At 38.7% G+C, this 21,915-nt stretch overlaps 1 protein-coding gene across 1 annotated transcript in view; it reads left to right on the top strand.

Annotated features, from left to right (window-relative positions):
- Positions 1–19,863, top strand: part of MMRN1 (multimerin 1) — a 47,180-nt gene extending 27,317 nt beyond the window's left edge. The window contains exons 6-8 of the mRNA XM_084786979.1: positions 4,790–6,766; positions 17,525–17,677; positions 18,692–19,863. Coding sequence (XP_084643105.1) covers positions 4,790–6,766; positions 17,525–17,677; positions 18,692–19,113 — 2,552 coding nt within the window. The 3' untranslated portion in view covers positions 19,114–19,863. The remainder of the gene's footprint in view (positions 1–4,789; positions 6,767–17,524; positions 17,678–18,691) is intronic.
- The last annotated feature ends 2,052 nt before the right edge of the window (positions 19,864–21,915 follow it).

Here is a 21,915-nt window from a genome sequence, read left to right as displayed (position 1 = left end):
ATGAAAATCAAATTGTTCTCAATAACCACATATATTTGTAACTAAGCAAATTGTTATAGGTCAACAAAGTGTAAGCAAGCAAGTTCATTTTCTCAGCCAGTTTCTCTTACTGGCAGACTACAATTTGGTGGTACAAAGAAAGGATCAATTATTTTATTATTTATCTTAAAAAGCAATTTTATAAAAACAATCTTAAAAGAATCACAAATATAAACTTTTAAATATAAAAAATCAGTCATTTCTACTTTAAATCCTCAGGGTGCACATCCACTCATTATCAATTTTGTATTCAATCACATCAGAAAGCTAAGAGTAAAAATGGGTTCAAGAAATTGATCACCATCTTGGTTACCATCCCTACATTAGCAGGAGAGTCCTGTCAGCCAATGATACAGGCTTACCATTGTTCTTCTTCCCTGAGCCCAAAATATCCCTCGTTAAGAGTATAGCTTTCTGGAGTTACTCTAACTAAGCAAGTGAAGGACCTGTTTGAAAAAAATTTCAAAACCCTAAAGAAAGAGATTGAAGATGACATGAGAAGATGGAAGGATCTACCTTGCTCATGGATAGGGAGAATTAACATAATAAAAATGGCCATCCTACCAAAAGCAATCTACAGATTCAATGCAATCCCTATCAAAATACCTACACAATTTTTTAAAGACATTGAAAGTTCAATTCTGAACTTCATATGGAAAAACAAAAAACCCAGAATAGCTAAAACAATCTTGTACAATAAAAGGTGCTCTGGAGGAGTCTCCATACCTGATCTCAAACTGTACTATAAAGCAATAGTAATTAAAACAGCATGGTACTGGCACAGCAACAGGCTGGTTGATCAGTGGAATCGAATCGAAGACCCAGATATGAATCCACACACATATGGTCATTTGATTTTTGACAAAGAAGCTAAATCCATTCGATGGAAAAGGGATAGCATCTTCAACAAATGGTGCTGGTCTAACTGGATGTCTATGTGTAAAAAAATGCAACTGGACCCATATTTGTCACCTTGTACAAAACTCAAATCCAAGTGGATTAAAGACCTCAACATAAAACCAGAGACACTAAGTCACTTAGAAGAAAAAATGGGAAAGAGCTTGGAACATATTGGCACAGGAGACAACTTCCTGAACAGAACACCAACAGCCCAGACATTAATGTCAACAATTAATAAATGGGACCTCATGAGGCTGAGAAGCTTCTGTAAGGCAGGAGACACTGTAAAGAGAACAAAGCGACAGTCTACAGACTGGGAAAAGATCTTCACCAACCCTAAGTCTGACAAAGGTCTAATATCCAAAATATATAAGGAACTCAAGAAATTAAATACCACCAAACCAAATAACCCAATCGAGAAATGGGGCATGGAACTAAACAGAGAATTCTCAACAGAGGAATATCAAATGGCTGAGAAACACTTAAAGAAATGCTCAACCTCCTTAGTCATCAGGGAAATGCAAATCAAAACAACTCTGAGATTCCATCTTACACCCATCAGAATGGCTAAGATCAAAAATTCAAGCGACACCACATGCTGGCGAGGATGTGGGGAGAGAGGAACACTCCTTCATTGCTGGTGGGAATGCAAACTAGTACAACCACTTTGGAAATCTATCTGGTGCTATCTCAGAAAAATGGGAATAGGGCTTCCTCAAGACCCAGCTATTCCACTCCTTGGAATATATCCAGAAGATGCTCCAGCACACAACAAGAAAATTTGCTCAACCATGTTCATAGCAGCCTTATTCATAATAGCCAGAACATGGAAACAGCCGAAATGTCCCTCAATAGAAGAATGGATAAAGAAACTGTGGTACATATACACTATGGAATACTATTCAGCTATTAAAAACAAGGACTTCCCGAAATTTGTGGATAAATGGATTGAGCTAGAAATGATCATAATGAGTGAGTTAACCCAGAAGCAGAAAGACTCAAATGGTATATACTCACTTATATCTGCATATTAGCCCAAGGGGCATGTCCCACGAAAGCCTTCACTTACCAGGAAACTGAGACAGAGGAGAGGACATTCTAGTGGGATTCTAGATGAGAGAATCATGGGAGAAAGGCAAAGTAGAAGGACCCAGAGGGTCCTAGAAGCCTACAAGTAGAACATTATGATAGGCAGATTTGGGCATAGGGGTCCCGCTCAAACTAAGGCACCAGCCAAGGACAATACAGGCGGTAAACCTTAAACCCCTACCCAGATCTAGCCAATGGACGGAACACTCTCCACAGTAGAGTGGAGAGTGGGATATTACTTTCTCACATACTCTGGTGCCTCACCTTTGACCATGTCCCCTGGAGGGGGAGACCTGATGGCACTCAGAGGAAGGACAGCAGGTTACCAAGAAGAGACTTGATACCCTATGAACATATAGAGGGGGAGGTAATCCCCCTCAGGAACAGTCATAGGGGTGGGGAGTAAGGGGAAAATGGGAGGGAGGGAAGAACGGGAGGATACAAGGGAAGGGATAACCATTGAGATGTAACAAGAATAAATTAATAAAAAAAAAAAAAAAAAAAAAAAAAAAAAAGAGTATAGCTTTCTGAACTTCAAATGGTACCCTAAGATTTTCTACATCAAAGCCACTAATGGAAAGATCTTAACCTAACTTTGCTAACAATCTACTTTTCAAGTTCTTCCTAAGGGGGTGGGGGTGGGGTCATTGCTAACAATTTACATCTCTGAGTTCTTTCCACGTGTGGTGATTGAATCATTAATCTGCTCCAGCAGCAATGCTTGAACAAGATCACTCACTATTATTCTAATCGCCAGTGACACTGCCTGGTGAGGGGCTGGAAGCCCCTTAGAGTTTTCATAGAAGTCCTAGATTATGAGGGACAGGGTGACATTAAGACAACAGGCAGAGCAAAACTCCACAACAGCAATGAAGTCTTCAGGCACACCTATGGCGGTGGTGCTGACCAGTGGACCACATTCCGTGAGTTCTAAAGTTGCTTTGCTGTTCCTCCTGCATGATACCAAGAAATAACGCTTAAATTTTATTTTTCGTCATCAATCTTCAAAGCACTGTGGGTGCCTAATATGAAGTTGCAGATTTAAAGAACTAATCCTCAGAGAGTCATATATTTGATTGTACATTATCAAGTTTTGGAAGCTGTGAGAATTAAAAATTATTTCAACAGGAACTAGCTAAATAATTCTGTAGAATGTACAGGCATCTTTGTACCATGAAATAGTGCCTTAAAACTGCCTTACACTTTAAGTTGTCAGATTTTGCTATCTACATAGAATATACAAACGTATTCACAAAATATTCCTTAAAGAAATGTGTAACTGGCAAAATTCTAGCCAACACTTATGGCTTGTTAGTAAATAAAAAGAAAATGAAACTGTTTTTCTGTCATTTCTCTCTATTGTGGCTCTTCACATTTTTCTAATTTAGTGTTTCTTCATAGTTTTCTGACATGTATTAGTGAATCATATTTCATGGTTTTTTTTATTCTTTTCTGATTGACTGTATTTAGCAACCATAAGTTGCTTTGGAGAAATAGTTCCAGAAATACTGTTCATAAGGTTTTTTGGTAGCAAAATAATTAATAAGATGTTCAAGGAAGACATTTTCTTCTTCTAAAAATTTCTGGTTTACCATACTTTTTATGTAAATATTCATGTGTGCTATGTACTTTTAAAAACATGGGGCCATGCAACCCGTTCACCAGCTTTGTGTACTGGCTGCATGATAGCTACGCCTTCTGTGGTGGCTGACGGCCTACTGTGCACAACTTTCTTTTTAAAATTCCTTTGCTGCCTGAATCTCATATTATGATCATTGTGCTTTTTTTTTGGAGGTAAATTTTAATGAACATCTCTTTCATTTGTAAATCTTTATAGGTAGGCTTTATAAGTACGTATTTCATTTTTCCTATTGTTTCTTTATGAGCTAGTGTTTTTCTTTTGCTTTGATTTGTTTATTTGTTTTTGTTTTAAACTTTTCAAATATTTACTTTCTACTTAAGTCAGTTGGAATAACCCAAGCCATTTTCTTTCCCCATCCTTTTTCTTTCCCCAACCCCATGTATCTATCTGTCTGTCTATCTGTCTGTCTATCTATCTATCTATCTATCTATCTATCTATCTATCTATTGCTTCATGCAACCTCAGTGTTTCCAAATGTTAGAAACACTATCCTATGGTCATTTCATCTTCCTTTTATGGCAAAAGTTAATGTCATGTTATAAATATACCTTACATTTCTATTTTAATATGAGTCTCACTCATTTTATAAAAATTATTAATTTCAGTACTTGTTATTGTAAGCCATTTTAAGTCTTACATATATCAATATTTTCCTTCAACTGGTTTTTCTCTGCGATTTAGTAGCATTCATGAGTTTACAATGGAAGCACTACACCTCATTACTAGACATTTGACAATAGTCATATTCTAACGACAGGTATTGACTCAGACAAAGCCCAGCACCATTTATTTTCTTTCACAACTAGACCTAGGATTACTGTAGAGTGATGTCTGTCACTGCAGTCAATAGCAGTTCTTTTTTGCCTATAAAACCATTGGTTTATGGTGTTAATTTGTTCTTCATGGTAATTTATTTTTCCTGTCAGATTTATCTGTCAGTATGTGTTTATCTATTAAGAATCCTAACAATGTTTTCAAATGTATACAAGTGAATACAAGGTAGAATTATTTTCATTCATATATGTAAGTTAGTGTTTGGTCTTAAAACTTTAAACTCTTTAGAGATATATCTTTTGATTAAACATTATTTATTTTTACTTTTTATTATCTTGTTGGTAGCTCTAAAATCAAAAAGCATCACTGATCTGCTAAGGAATATAGTAAAAGAACAGTTGAAAGTCTTCCAAGATGACATACAGGAGACCACTGCCCAGCTCTTCAAGACTGTGTCAAGCCTATCAGAGGACCTGGAAAGTACCAGGCAGGCAGTTCTACAAGTGAACCAGTCCTTGGTTTCTGTAACAGCACAGCAAAAGTCTGCCTTAATGCAAGAAAAACAGCCCACATGGAAGGACATCACTGATCTAAAGGACAGCATCACAAATATCAGGCAGGAAATGACCTTGACCTGTGAGAAACCTGTCAAGGAGCTGGAAGCAAAGCAAGCTCATTTGGAAGGAGCTCTAGGACAGGAGCACTCACAGCTTGTTCGGTACCACCAATCCCTCAATGAAACTCTCTCTAAAATGCAGGAAGCACATACTCAGCTCTTATCAGTTCAACAAGCATCAGGAACAGGGAATGTTGTCACTGAGGAACTGGGCAGCAGTAATGTCAGTAAGTATATATCTGTGCTACATGAGACAGCAAGCAAGCAAGGTCTGATGCTGCTGCAGATGCTCAGTGATTTGCGCGTCCAAGAGAGCAAGCTCAGCAACCTCACCATCCTTTTGGAGATGGAGAAAGAATCAGTCAGGGGAGAATGTGAAGAGATGCTGTCTAAATGCAGACATGACTTTAAATTTCAGCTTAAGGACACAGAGGAGAATCTGCATGTGTTAAACCAAACGTTGGCTGAGGTCATCTTTCCCATGGACCTCAAGGTGGATAAAATGAGCGAGCAGCTGAATGACCTGACATACGACATGGAGATCCTCCAGCCTTTGCTAGAGCAGAGGTCATCACTTCGACAGCAGGCTACCCAGGAGCCAAAGGAGTCCACAGTTACCCGTAGAGAGATGCAAAGCCTGATTGTCGCCATCAACCGCCTGAATGTTCTTACCAAAGAACTTACAAAAAGACATAACTTACTCAGGAGTGAAGTGCAGAGCCATGACGAAGCCTTTGAAAGACGCATCAGTGACCACGCTTTGGAAACAGAAGATGCCCTAAATAAGACAATGACTGTTATAAACAATGCCATCGATTTTGTTCAAGATAACTACGTGCTAAAGGAGACTTTAAGTGCAATGACGTATAATCCCAAGGTTCATGAGTGTAACCAAAATATGGACACCATTTTGACATTTATTTCTGAGTTCCAGCACTTGAATGATTCTATTCAGACTTTGGTCAATGACAATCAGAAGTATAATTTTGCTTTGCAAGTTGCTAAAGCCCTTACAGCTGTTCCTAAAGATGAGAAACTAAGTCAGTTAAACTTTCAAAAGATTTATCAAATCTTTAATGAAACCGTTTCCCAGGTGAGCAAATGGCAGCAAAATATGAGTTACTTAGAAAAAAATATACTCTTGATAACAAAAAGTGCCAAAGAGTTTGAAACCAGATTGCAAGGTGTTGAATCTAAAGTGACCAACACACTCATACCTTACTATGTTTCATTTAAAAAAGGTGGCACGGCATCAAATGAGAGAGATACTAATCTTCAGCTGAAGGTATTAAATTCCAGATTCAAGGCACTGGAAGCAAAATCCATCCATCTCTCAGTGGGTTTCTCTTTGCTTAACAAAACTGTCTGTGAGCTTTCAATGGCATGCCATAATGCTTCTATAAGTACCTATGGACAGAATGCTCCCATACCCATGTGGACCAAAGGCCTCCTGAAAGAGAGTCAGAGTTCTCAGAAATATCTGGCCGAACTTGTAGAATCAATAGTAGAAGTAAAAACTCAAGCCGCCCTATCTAATTTAACTTGGAATGTTGACCGATTGTTGTCTGATAGTCTGGCAAATATTGCCAAGGCTCAGAAGCAGGTAAAACTGCAGAAGAAACCCAACACACTTAAGAAAGCAGTGAACATGACAACCATCCTGATAGGCCGGACGCAACGGAACACGGACAGCATTACGCTCTCTGGTAAGCAGAAATTGAAGAACAACTTTAAACCTCTTTCTTGCTATAGGTTACATGATATTGACTAGATTCTACTGTATACCCAGGCAGGAGACATGGAGGAGAGTTTTTTGAGCTTGGGCAGCATAGGGTAATGCAAGGTGACTGATGCACTCTATTGTATCCGATTGAACATAAACTAGGTGTAGATGCATAGCTGAACTCGAGTAGACATCCTGTCTACAAGTTTCAACTCTTTCTTACCAGAACAGCATTTTAAAAAAATCAAACTTTCTTCTATAAAACAGCTCTCTATATAGCTGTCTAAAGAAACTTGTTATACAATGAGTTTCATAAATAAGGCTATAAATTAATTAGGGCTTTAGTGGGTACAATACAAAGTAAGTTCTCAATAAATATCTCCAAAAGACTGCCTTAAGGAACTATTCAAGAATTGAATTTGAGTAGGCCACAGAAATCCATGACTTTGAAAATAACTGCACTTAGATACCATTTTCTAAAGAGTGAGATATCTTTACAGTGGTTTGGGTAAGGTGACATTGTGCTTCAGAACCATGAAGCTGATTTACTGCTAACAAGCATTGTCACACAGACTAACACTAGGACACAAGTTAGGACCTTGCTAACTAAATGTGGACCAACACGGTGATGGTAAGAAGTAAGAAGAGATGGCTGAAAGCGGAGTTGGAAACTGCTGTGAGGATGTAGTCAACAGAAGATAGGAGCATTGGAATGGGTGAGGACCTAAGAGTCAGGTCTTGATTCTGGTCCTCACTGTAACAGCAAGTACTTTAGTTAGTAACCTTCAAACAAAATAGGACATAACAAAACAAAAAAATTTCCTCTCTCAGCCTCTATTTCTTCTGCTGAAATTATGAGATGTCATTAGGTAATTTACTGGGAGAAACGTACTACAGTGTATCACTGTGAGAAGCACCACCGTTCACAGCCCAGATGCAAGGCATTTGCGGAGGAGAGAAATGTACTCTAAAGCTTTGAACCTGGGTAGTGGGGATAGCAGTGCTACCCACAGATGTTGCTGACTGCGCTTCCTTCAGTGATTGGCTTGATATTTGACATAAGGGGCTGATAGGAAATAACACAGCTCTGAGTTTTGTTTTTCTGATGGTGCCTTGGTAAAATTCCTTCCTATTTATTTACTTATGCATCCATCAATCAAATCTTTTAGTCCTATCTACCGAAGTTAATCATTAAAATTTCTTTATTGCACGTCAGCGCAATGGCACCAATAGTGATGCCAAGACGACAAAGAGGCCTTGGCCTAATTTCAAGTGCAGTGTAGAAATCACTTTCAGGGAATTCAGTTTCTAAAGAACGGATCCTTTCAAGTAGATGAGCAATCGCTCATCCATTAACCTGGCCCTGCTGCTGTGGGCTATAAACTGGTAGGGATAAGGAAGGACTATATAAGGTAATGAAGGCAGACATGCTGAGGAGATGTAGAGATGGTTCAGAGGGTAAGGCATTGCTATGAAAGCCTGTGGCCCCGAGTGCAGAGCCCCAGAGCCTATAGAAAAGGCCAGGCATGGCTGTGAAAATCTGTAACTCCAGTACAGTGGACCAGAGACAGATGGATCCCTAGACCTCACTGGCCAACAAGTTGATATCCAGGTTCAGGGAAAAGACCCTGTCTCCGAGAATAAGATTATGAGCCATTGAGGAAGACATGTGATACCAATCCCCTGGCTCATTCACAGGAATATACTCAGATACACACAAGCACACAAATGCATGTGTATACTACATAACACACATGGAGACACACAGATAGAGCACACATAAAAGCAAATAAATAAAGTCATTATAAAATAAAACACTTCATCTGATGCACCTTCTTATCAGCTGTGCTACACACCAGCCAGCACACTGGCTGAATTCAGCTCTATCTTTTACACTTGCTCTTAGCCAAAAGAGCAAGAAATAACAAATGTCACTATGTCCTTTGACTTTTGATATTGTAAGGTAAAACCCAGAGTTACATTTTCTTCTACATAACTAAAACCAGGGAATAACAGCACCATTTCTAGAACTACCTTGTCATATCATTTGTATGCTAGCAATATTTACAAAATGTGACTTTTTAGAGTATTTCAGTTTTAATATTAATAAGTGATAACTTACTTTGAGACCTAGCATCAATACTATTTTACAAGTTACTTATTAACATTCACTAACTCCAGGCTTTGTAGATATAGTGGATAACACTGATTCATTCAACAAAACCTACGAGACAGGTGTTGCCATTCTACTTCGAAGAACCAGGGATAGTCAGAGAGATTAGCCAAAGTATCCTCCAGCTGTCCAGTGCCCTGATCTACTGCCTCAGACTCCGCCCTCAGTTCTCAAGTGCAGAGATGGGGCAAGGCATTCATGTGTCTTCTTCCTTCTGCTTCTCTCCTTGCATCACATGCTCTTCAGAGTGTGGCTATGACTGAGCATTTCATGTGGTCAAAGTTGATATCCAAGGGAGTTTCCATTGCCAAGGATTTAAAGACTATATCAACTGTCCTGCAAACCAAGGTACTGATTTCAGTTTGACTTTCCTATGTCCTGGCCACGGGCAGTTATGGGAAGTCTTTTCAGTTATTCATAAAAACTGCCTTTACCTGATGTAGTAAAAGGCAAAGCCTACGTTCACTCATGTTAACTATGGTGTCTATCAGACCAACGCTAAGAAGTTATTCTGGTTTAGCTGCTAAATAGTTTATTTATTTCTAAACAATACTCAAATAGATACCAAAGATTTTTGCTTTTTGTTTTAATTTCACATTTAAGGGTTTGTTTGAATAGCAAGTGGCTGACACTATTGTCAATCCTCTACAAAGTCTTTAAAGGATGGTTTCCTTTAAGAAAAATTTTTATTTATATGACTTTCTACATTACTTAAAATAGAATCTTTAAGTACACTTTATGGTAAGGTATATTTGACAAAGATGACCTCTGTATAAAATGACTAACTGTAAGGCACTGCAGTTATGAACCCTGATTGAATTTAGAACTCATCATCAATAAATACAATGTGAACTTCTTTGATTTAGCCTTAAGAGGCATCAGCAGGCCAATCTTGTTTTGAAATTTTTGGTGTGGTTAAAAATAAAGCAGGTGAAAATGCAAGTGACCAAGTGTGCCAGAAGAGGGGCAGGGGCAGGAAGAGCACGCTTAGTAGATGCTGATGAGGAAATGCTGCTTACATTCCGGGAGTTGCTAAGTTTGCTTTCTTTTATTACCCAGGACCAACTGCCAGGGTGTGGCACTGCCCATAGTGGATTAAGCCCTCCCACATCAATTATTAATCAAGAAAATGCCCACTAACAAATCTGGTAGGGACATTTTCTTTTCCCATGGGATTTTAGTTTGTTTCGACTTTACTTAAACTAAGTACAATCTATACTTTTTTTTTTTTAATCTTAAACCACTGTAGGCACTGGCAACCATGATCAGCTTTCTTTTCTATATTACCTTGTAGATGATATTAAGTAATACAAGCATTCTTTTGAATCTGACTTATTTCACTTAGTGTACTATGTTGGAATCTATCTGTGTTTCTACATTCATAATTGTTTGCTACTGGTTGGTAGTCTACTATATAGTCACTACAGTTACCTAACAGTTGAATACTTACTTGGGTTGTTTTCATTTTGAGATGACCAACACAAAGCTGCTCAAAACAGTCACGCATTGTTTTCTCTTGCATTAATGAACAGTAGCACCATAGCTTGCTTATGAGGGAAATCTAGGTTTAACTTTAGGGGCCCCACTGGAACATCCATATTATATGGTAACCTTTTAATTTGGTATACATTCTTGCTACCATATTACCTTGTAAATTTTAATGGGTGTTAGTTTAGTGTGTAAAACAAGCCGTTTCTTGTTTATTTTGCATCTTTCTTGTGACTCAGGACTTAAGACACTGTTTTAATGTATCAGCAGAGAGCACTTTCAATTATTTTGATTGAAGGTTATGAGTCTAAAGAAAATATTGGTAATATCAGATGAAACATCTAATTTGCTAGGTCATCCCTTAGGATAACAGAGTATTTTTATCAAAAGTTAGAATAGATCTTCTGAGGCATGGGTGACACTTGACAAAGATTGCATATATAATTAAATGTTCTTTAAAACATTTGAAGAGTTACAAAAAGGAGGAGCAAAGAAAATATCAAGAACAACAGATATAATATAAAAGGAAAATAGCATAAATCTGAATACTGAATATAAGCATACATTTGGACACTTTCAAGACTTCTCAGGAAGGGAATGTGAACTCTTCCTAGAACAATGGAAGGATAAGTCTTACATAATCAGTGGGGAAGCAAAACGACCCTGAAATATGCCTGTAATCATGAGAGTGCAAGGATTCCTCACTGGAATCAGGATGAAATAGAAAGAAAAGTGAGAGTGTGAGAGCAGCCACTTAGGAGCAGAGTTACACAGTGACTGGCAAGCTGCTTTCACCTGTTGTTGTGAGGCTGTGGAGGGGCAGCAGGGCAGGTCCTCTCACTAGTCTCTTTGACACTCTACTGTGGCACGAGTAGGGATCACAGTTATTGGCCCTTTGCTATCTTATTGTTTAAATCAGTATTTCTCAACCTCCCTAAAGCTGTGACCCTTTAATATGGTTCCTCATATTGTTGTGATCCACAACCATAAAATTATTTTCATTGCTACTTAATAACTATAATTTTACTACTGCTGTGAATCGTAATGTAAATTTCAGACATGCAGGATATCTGATATGTGACCCTGTGAAAGGGTCATTCAGTCCCCAAAAGGGGTCAACAACACACAGCTTGAGAACTACTAGCTCTTTTCCTCCCTCCACCCCCCTCCCCCGAGACAGAGTTCCACTGCATAGCCTTGGCTGTCCTGGACTCACTTTGTAGACCAAGCTGACCTTGAATTCACAGAGATCTACCTGTCTCTCCGTCCCCAGAGAACTTCTGCCTTAATGAAGAAATACAAACTAAGATATTGATGCCAAAACAGGTATATAATGAAATCAAAAAGTAAAATAATAACAATAACTTGTTTTATAAATTACATACTATATTGCATATGGAATAAGTAAATTAACAATAAAGTAAAAGAACACAGTATGCTAGTTCAGTCATGAAATTCCCAATAAGTTCTGATTAAGTGCTGAGAAAAACTAAGTAGATGGGGTTTAAGTTTCAAGTCAGTGTTGGTCTTAATGCACCTCACACATGGAGCAGGCAGTCATAGTCATGAACAGCAAGTGTTTCTAAAGGCAAGGTGCTCTGTGAAGGAAGGAGCTCTCTAATTTGTTCAAATTAGTACAGACCTTTAATGAAATGTAATAAGAGGATGAAAGCGAGACTGGAGTACATATTAGAGCACAGAATGCAGGGGCAAGAACAAATTGAAACTCCCTAACTATGCCAAGACAATAGAAAATTAATTTTAGTCACATTCTATGTAGGGAAATTAGCTCTGAAAGATTATCCATGCTACTTGCACAAGATAGCAGAATATTGAGTTGGTAAAACTGCTTGACTAATTGTAATGATCTCCATCACACCCCATGTGATCTTTTTGAAACTGTGAGGACAGAATTTGGATAAGGAGCTAACCAGAATTCAAACTTTCATTAACTTGTTCATTCATCCTTTGATGTTTTGCCATTTTGTACATGTCACACACTGTGTGAATTTATAATGATGTGTTTAAGGAGTAAACTGTGAGCCTGATGCCATAAAGTGTGACATCTGTTGGAACAAAAGACACATGAGCAGCTATAGTCAGGTGTGGTAAGTTCTGTAAGGGAACACATACAATATCGTCCAGTTAGTGAGAGAGTGAGGTGTAATAGAAGGGATGGGAGAAGGGAACAAAATTGTTTTATTGGAGTTTGTTTTTGTGTTAGTTGAAGAACAAATTGCTGATTGAACACTTCACCATTCAAAAGTCACTATATAAATAAAGGAGAACAATGTGAGTCATAGGATGTGTGAAAGTCAAGTCATAGCAAGCTATATGCAACCCCAACTACCATACTGTTATCAACCATGCTTGCCTGTCTGTGAGGCAATGTACCTGACAGGAAGTCCTGACATGTTTCAGCACTGATTGAATAAACACACAACATAAATGTAGAAATACTGTCAAAGCTGGCATGAGTTGCTGACTCACACAAAATGAAACAAGGCATGGTTTCTATGGCCAAAGATGGTCAGTCAGTACTACTCGTAATCACACATTGAAATAAATTAATGTAGACATTTACAGCCCTTCAATGACATCAGAGTATAGACGGCCTGTTATGACAAAGGTTGAGACAGATGCAAAGCTATATAAGACCTATGACTTATTTTGCATTGGAAGAAATGTGAAATCTCTTCAGACAGGGCAATTAGCAATTGTCACTGTAGTCTCTACCACCAAGACTCAGTTAGCATAAAGTGTCCAGTCCTGTATCTCATGGACATTACATGCTAAAATGTGAGTTATTCTGTCCACAACTTGACGGCCAGAAATACCTTAAGCAGCAACTGAGCCAAAGAATTAAACATGAAAGAGAAACCTTGTAAACAAAATGCAATGAGTCATCCTGGGTATATGATTAAGCACAAGGCAGAAGCCCTGGTAGGCAATTGTATATGGTCACAAGAATTTTGGACTACTGCAGTAAGAGGATAAAATTCAGATCCTCAACTAGACAGAATTGGGTCCTTATTGCAGATCAGTTGACTCCACAAAATATCAGATGAAGGGTAGGCAATGTGCTCTGCAATGCTAAGAGATGAGAGCAGAGTGACACTCCATCACAGAAAGTAATGGGACAGAAAGAGGACAGCTAAGTGTACACCTAGACACAAACACCAAGGAGAAATCTTTTGTTGTTTTGTTTTGTTTTTAGAGACAGGGTTTCTCTGTGTAGCCTTGGATGTCCTAGACTCTTTGTAGACCAGGCTGGACTTGAACTCACAGTGATCTGCCTGTCTCTGCCTCCTGAGTGCTGGGATTAAAGGTGTGCACCACCATGCTCACCCTGAACAGAAATCTTGAAGAGATGAATGGAACTGATAGCAAGGGAGAGAAAGCCATCATTTCACACTGCCTTGATTATTTTCTCCCTGGAGTAGGTTTGATGTCTTCACTGACTGAGTCTATAAGTAGGATTGACTTTCTCATCTGGGAAAGTTAGAATTATAGAGCTGATCAAGTTGCAGAAATAATTCATTATCCTGCAACTCTATTGTGTGATCGACTCCATCCTAGTGAAGCTCATTAATGGAGCAGTCTCCCAGGAGCGAATCGTGGTGCTAGGTGGGAGAATAGGAAGACAATGGAGCTGGGGCTTTGCAGTCAAGAATTCATATTTCACAGCCAGTGATCCCCAGCTAAACTTTGAACCCCTAGCCAGATCTAGCCAATGGACAGGACATTCTTCACAGTTGAGTGGAGAGTAGGATCTGATCTCTGGTGCCCCATATTTGACTACGTACCATGGATGGGGAGGCCTAGTGGCACTCCGAGGAAGGAAAGCAGGCTACCGAGAAGAGACTTGATACCCTATGAGCATATACAGGGGGAGGAGGTCCCCCTCAGTCACAGACATAGGGGACAATGGGAGGGAGGGAGGAATGGGAGAATACAAGGGATGGGATAACCATTGAGATGTAATATGAATAAATTAATAAAATATATTTTAAAAATTCATATTTCAGCAAGCAAAGGAGACTTGCTGGTAGTTTTCAAGCTGGCAAATAGGCTATGTTCTAGCTGGAGAGCTAAATGCAAGTGAAAGGCTAGAACGAATGACTCAAGGGGCAAAAGTAGTCAACAAACTCAGGCCAGTTTACAATATTGCATGTTGTGTGTGTGTGTGCGTGTGTGTGTGTGTGTGTGTGTGTGTGTGTGTGTGTATGAAATATATTACCTAAATTGTTCAAACACTTTTCTAGATTAGAAAAGAAGCTTGTAGAGAGTATGTCGTAAAAATTAAAATTATTTTGGGACTTTCAAGGGACATAATAATATAATCTCTTTAAAAAAAACATTAAATAATACAGGCATGAAGGTTGACCACATTTTTAATAAACTGCCAATACACAATTAGAAACAGATACTACACAGATACACAAAACAATTATTAAACAAAAGAGAGCATGCAGTTTTAGAAGCCAGCTGGAGAGGTACCTCATTTCATCCATCCATTCAACTGCAGGTTGAGCTCTATAGAGCTTGTGTTGTTCCCTTTTCTGATACTCCTTCTAATCTAGCAAAGTTCAGTGTTAATACATTTAAAAACCACCCTGCATCTCAGCACTTTTTCACATATCTATTTTACTGTGTGTGTACATCTGTTGTGTATATGTGTGCATTTTGTCTGTGTATATGTCTGTATACATGAGTGTATATGTGCATCTGTTTGTCTTTAAAGTATATATGTATGCATGTGTATATATGCATTTCTATGTATGTATTTTATGTATTTATAGGTATGCATTTGTGGTTTTATATATGTATTTTGTGTGTATATATATATATATATATATATATCAACATGCATTTGTTGAACACATATATATGCATGTGTGTACATATATTTGTGTCTTTATGTAAATATGTGTACATAAAAAATATGGTGTCTGCAATGTATGAGACTCAGTAAATAAAGTGCCCATGATACAAGCATGAGGACCTGAGTTCAGATCCCCAGCACCTGTAAATAGCCTGGCATAGCAGCTTGCGTTTGTAGTCTCATAATCGGGAAGGAGAAGGCATGAAGATTGTGGGACTATTGGCCAGCCAAGTAGCCAAATCAGTGAGATACGGGTTTAATTAAAACTCATGTCAAAAAATCAGGTAGAGAGTGATCAAGGAAGACATTGGACATGAGCCTCTGTCCTGCACACACCCACACACCCACACACCCACGCACAAACACCACACAGAAAAATGTTTTATGTACACATACAATGAAAGTCTATTTAATTGTAAAATAATAATAACAATGATAATGATAATAATAATAATAATAATAATTTCGTGTGTAGAAAACTAAATGGAACTGGATGTCATTAAGGTGAGTAGAACAATACAGACTCACATAAATGTAATTTTCCTCACATGTGAGTCCAGCCCTTATACATAAGGACAGAGTGGGGCTATGCAGGATCCAAAATTTAAGTGATCTGTGATCACAAAATTTGAAATGAGTCAATTCTAAATTTACATTACTGCCACAAGGTGGTGCCATAACAGTAACTGTGGCAAAGACAGAAGGATTCTTCCAGCATTTTCTCTGAATTTACATAATTTTGCACTATGTTGATAACTGCTATTGTAACTTGAGGTTCGAGCAAAAGTAAGTATTTTGTGTGTACTGTACAAACTCCCACCTCTCCCACAGGAAACTCAGTGTGATGAAGTCCTAGCACTTTCTTTAGCTGCTGCTACTTCTCTTCTTGTAGCGTCATACTGTGAGTCACTGACTACGAAGCTGTATTTTAATTTTTGAGATTAAATTAAATTAAAATGGAAATAATATTATAAAAAGCCCCTTTGAGCATTGATCTTTGTGTACATAGACAAGGGTGTCTAGCATAAGCATATTCTCTCAGAGGAGATGTATAGATCTAAGCAAATGAGTCCTATAAGGCGGGTGAGAACGGCCGAATTGCCCAGTTAAAAGATATGGCTATTTAATGATCAATCAGCACTATTAAATTCCACATTTTGTCAAATCATTGTATCTGAATACTTTGTCATTTTAAAAACGTTGCTGCCTGACATAAACATGCTTTTATTATGGCTAAATTTACTATTACTTACTAGCAGTAAGTCAGGGATCAAAGCAATATTGAAGATGTTTACAAACCTGCAGAGTTGTCACGGTTTTAGTTCAGTGAGTTGTCAGCTCGTGTCATTGATCATTTTTTCCACTTTTTTTTATGGAAATATTCTTACATTGTGTGTTATCATCAGAAACGTTCGTGAACTATAAATACAAGTCATTACATTTGTGTGTTAAGATTGTTCTCTTTAATTTGTCAGCCATGAGTATTTTAATTTTCAAATTCAGGTGGTCAAATATGAGAAGTTTTTATATATATATATATATTTTTGTTTTGTTTCTTTTAATGTTGAAAAGGTATAGCGGGAAGGATGGCTCAGAAGACAAGAGCACGTATTGCTCCTGTAGAGAACACTGGTTCTGTCCGCAGCACGCATGCCAAGCAGCTCAAAATGCCTGTAACTCCAGTCCCAGGGAATCCAAATCCCTCTGCTGACATGAATGGGATCTTCACACACACAGCACACATAAGTTCACTCAGGTGTGCACACAAACACATAAATGTTCTAAAGAATAACACACCCTTAAGAAAATAAAAAGGTGTCTCTCTTCTCTAATGATTTGAAACCTTGACCTTGTTTGTTCTTTTTTTTTTTTCTAGTTCAAATATAATTAGTCCTGTATTTGGATAGTCATATCTTTTCCAAAGGTAACCCAAAGTTTAATATACTCACATACACTTGGTCACAAAATTATCCTTGCATCCCAAAATGGGGTCATACTTGAGGGTTTTGCATAAAGTCCCATGCCCACCCTGATTAGTTTCAGAGATAAGAGATCTGCACTAAGTCCCACTACGCCCGCCCTGGTGAGTGGCTTCCACCTAAGGACTCAAATTCAGCATTTCCACTATCCTGCAGCACAACTCTGGTTCGAGACAAAAAAATAGATGATCCTGCTTTGCGGTGATTCCTTTTCAGGAGCACAGGAACATTCTAGCTGCAGCCGCTTCCCCTGCCAGAATGGGGGCACGTGCATCAGTGTGGGAACCAGCTTCATCTGCGCCTGCCGACACCCCTTCATGGGGGACACCTGCACTGTGAAGATGGAGGATGAAAATGCCGTAGCACCAGGTACAACCATTCTCTTCCTATGCCTCTCGGTGTCACACAAACACATGCTGGACATGTTTGTGAAAGGCTGTTTGTGCCTTGTTAGCTTGTCTTTCACATTTTCCTCACCTCTGTCGATTGGTAGTGCTGTACAATTATTGTGAGAATGTAGCACCCCTGTCCCTGAGGCTGCTCAGCAAGAACAGGTCCTGGAGGGCAGCAGCTGACACCTGCATTTGATGCTCACATCACACAGGGAAAGGGGAGAATTAACTCCTGGAAGCTGTTCTAAGGCCTAAACACACACACACATGCACACCACACACACACACACACACACACACACACACACACACACACACACACACACTACACATACAATAATAACAAATTTCAATGCAGGACTCCTGACTTTTAAATAAGAAAACATGTGCAGCAATTAAAATATACTATCTTTAGTGGTCACAGCATATTTCAAATCAGGCCTTTGTTTATTTCCTGCATGCAAGAATACATTTTAGTCCATTGTAAATCTTTTCTAAGTGTTTGTGGCATTAATTACACAGTAACTCAATTTTGCCTGCTTCTCCTTCGTGAGCATGGCTTTGTTTCACTCCAGTCTGCGCCTCTAAAATTTATCATGGAAACTTGACTCTCCATCCTGGAGGCTTCTGTTCCTGCAGGACATTCTGGTATCCCATAATAACCGTACAGTATTATGAATTCCTTTATCATCTCCAGGGAGAGCAAAACAGTATGCAAATGACCTTTTAGGCATTTCTACAAGAGACTTGCCTATTGCCTCAATCAACCCTCATCTCAATGGAGAAACTGAGGCTCCAGGAGACTGAGTGTTTCCACATTAGTTAGCTCACAGTGGGGGCAGGCACCCCAACACATGGCCATTGTTCAGTTTGACAGAGAGCTTGGTGCTTCTGCTGAGACTGTGTGGCTGAGATAAAAATGAGAACTCTAGGAAGAAAAACTAGATAAAAACCTGAAAACTAACGCATGCCATGTTTTTTCCTTGAACAGATTTTTCCAAAGGATCTTACAGATATGCTCCGATGGTGGCGTTTTTCGTATCTCACACTCACGGAATGACAGCACCGGGTCCTATCCTGTTTAATGATCTAGGTGTCAATTATGGGGCCTCCTATAACCCAAGCACTGGCAAGTTCAGAATTCCGTACCTTGGAGTGTACATATTCAAATACACTATTGAGTCATTCAGTCCTCATATCTCAGGGTTTTTAGTGGTTGATGGAGTAGACAAGCTTAGATTTGAGTCTGAAAATCCTGACAATGAAATACACTGTGATCGAGTTTTGACCGGGGATGCCTTATTTGAACTAAATTATGGGCAGGAAGTGTGGCTGCGTCTTGTAAAAGGGACAATTCCAATCAAATATCCCCCTGTGACCACATTTAGTGGTTACTTGTTATACCGCACCTAAGTATGGCCGAGAGGGAGACTGTCAACTCCTCTCCAGTGCTGCCTCCCTGTTTATTTATCCCTGCATGCACATCGGCTCTGCTGTGGTATTTCTACACTAGGCAAGACATGTCATTTAAGAACCTGAGCGTTTGTTTCATGAAGTGATTTGGATGGCCTGTGCAGGAAGGGGTCCTTTCTCCTAAGGAAATGTAGAGGCACAGAAACCAAATGTGCATGCTCCTGTAAGCATGCCTACCCATGCTCCTTCACCGTAAGTCTTCCCAGTGTAGAATAAGATGTCAACCACATGCTATGGCCAGTCCCAGAAGACTTCTCAAAGAATCTTTTGTTATATTTTCTGTATTTAACAGTAGAAAAGAATAACAACTCCAGTAAATAATTCAAAGTTTTTACCAAAAAAACCCTCATTTTTTTAACTTTCATTTTTGCTTTACTGCTGGGCTAGTCAGTTCTATATACTAACATTTGCATTTGTGTTCAAAATTAAGAAAAGTGAATTAGAAATATATGATATGCTGATATGCTTAAGTAGTGTCTTGTGAAAACTGGAAGATGGAGACATAACTGACACTCTCTGGACATTTATACCTAGCTATTTAGATTCCGACATGCACGACTTCTCTGCCTCCATTATATAACACCCACAAAGAGACAAGTAGAATGCTTTTTGATTCTATTATGGTGTCGTGGGAAATTTCAGGTCTCCTTTTGTGGACTGTTATGGTTAATAAAGGAATTTAAAGATGGACTCTGAAGAAAGTGGAATTTCTTTAAAGTTTGAGAAAAAAGTAACAGCTGTACATTTGGGTAGCTGCAACTGCCAGGTAGAAAAAGACAGAGAAGAAAAAAGGAAAAAATCATGCATTTTTTCTTCTTTTTTCATCTGTCTCTGTCTCTGTCTCTGTCTCTGTCTCTGTCTCTGTCTCTCTCTCTCTCTCTCTCTCTCTCTCTCTCTCTCTCTGTGTGTGTGTGTGTGTGTGTGTGTGTGTGTGTGTGTTTCTGCACATGGGTCAGCATGCATGTGGAGGCCCTAGGTTGGTGTTGGGATTCACCCTTGATCACTTTTCCAATTTATTCTTTGAGGTGATTTCCACAATACTCATCTGTGAGACTTTGGTAGAATGTGAAGGTTTGCTTTCAGACCTAGGTCGTCCTTATCACTGTGAGCAACATTTGGCTGGATTACAATTGATAAGGGATAGAAATGCAGGGTAAAATTACTGTAAAGAAGGTCAAGTTTCTTTTGAGAGTCTCACTCAATGTCTTGTGAAAGAAGTGAGCACTGCTTTGGGGAAAAGGTTTAAGGAAATATAAGTGCCTTATCCCATTAGGGAAATAATTATTCCTATCATGTAAAGGCATGTCTTTTCTGAGTCACTCTCCTGTGGGGGGGTCTCCTAACAAGGTGATTTGCAGCCTGTGTGGAATAATTCTTAAAGGAGGGCGCAATAATGTTGGTAATGTTCTAATCTTTGAGGCAGATCCTGTTTCCACCTGGGGCCAAAGGTAGAATTCATATTTCATTCTTTTGACATGAGAAGCAGCTTTCCCTTAATAGGCCTCAGCAAAGCCCTGACACCACCATCCTTCCATATGATATGCTCAATCCTTGAGGGGGGAGGGGGAGGGGGAGGGGGGAGGGGCAGAGGTTGAGATGTTTTCCTTCTCAAGTTACTAGGGAAGTAGGAAATGGGAACTACAGCTGATTATGAGAGAGATTCATGCCCAAGGGACTTTAAGGCTGCTAATCCTTATTCAGCTACCTAAACTAGAGCATGCAGACCCACCCCTATTCTTAAAAGGGTAACTACTATTCTGTATGATGCAATGGATTCTGGGATGGTTATTATGTTGTCTTCCAAAGAATATGAGTGCATAGACAGTCTCCACATGACACGTAGAAAGGTGTCACGTCAGCAGCAGTGAAGCTACGATTATTTTTAGAATAATATTTTTAAAATAACGTATCCTGTTCTTAGTTAACAAAGGATTTCTGAATATATTCTCATGAATAGTAATAAAAATAATGAGAACATTTTTTATATTGCCATCATTTATCATGAATGAATTTTTATTGTCACTATACCTTCATTAATTATATATTAATCTATCGAATACATATTATGTGTTGCCATCCTCTTTCTGCCCATGAGAAACAGAGGCACACAGAAGCTTAGAGGTTTTTCCAGTATAGGAAAGGATGAATGTCTGGATAGATGATAAACATTTTTTAATTTCAATAAGTACTAACAAGTTAACCTTTAAGTATTTCTACCAACCTCTAGTGCATTGATATAAAACTGCCTTACATGCCCTCATCAAAGCTTTACAGCTTTAAAATGAAAATATCATTTTCATATAATAGACACTTGAAATATTTTCATATTTATCAAAAATTAGAAGCATATTTCTATATCGGGAATACAGACAAATGTTCATGGCAGCTTTATTCATGGTAGCTCAAAGCAGTGTGTCACCCATGTGTCCAACAGACAAATAAAAATCTATTTATCCATACAGTGGACAAATAAAAAAGAAATCCTTAGACAAACACATTGCAGCACCTATGACCAATGAAAGAGTGATGCAGAATGCTGCGAGCTGTAGCCAATACTGCAAGTGAGCCTTGCGCACATGGAGGCCCTAGACATACTCAGAGCAGATTGGGGATATAGGGGCGAGAGTGTGACTTAGAAGCTGAACCAGAAAAGCTTCGCTGATTTCTCTCTGATTGCGTATCAATCAGTGATGTTTAAGAAAATTCAGGAAATAAATACTTTCCATAGTCCCTGAATAAAAA

This window comes from Acomys minous (assembly GCF_964271855.1).
Source record: "Acomys minous genome assembly, chromosome: 6".
NCBI lineage: Eukaryota > Metazoa > Chordata > Mammalia > Rodentia > Muridae > Acomys > Acomys minous.
The sequence above is the reverse complement of the archived record's forward strand: the minus strand, read 5'-3'. Positions and strand labels throughout refer to the sequence as shown.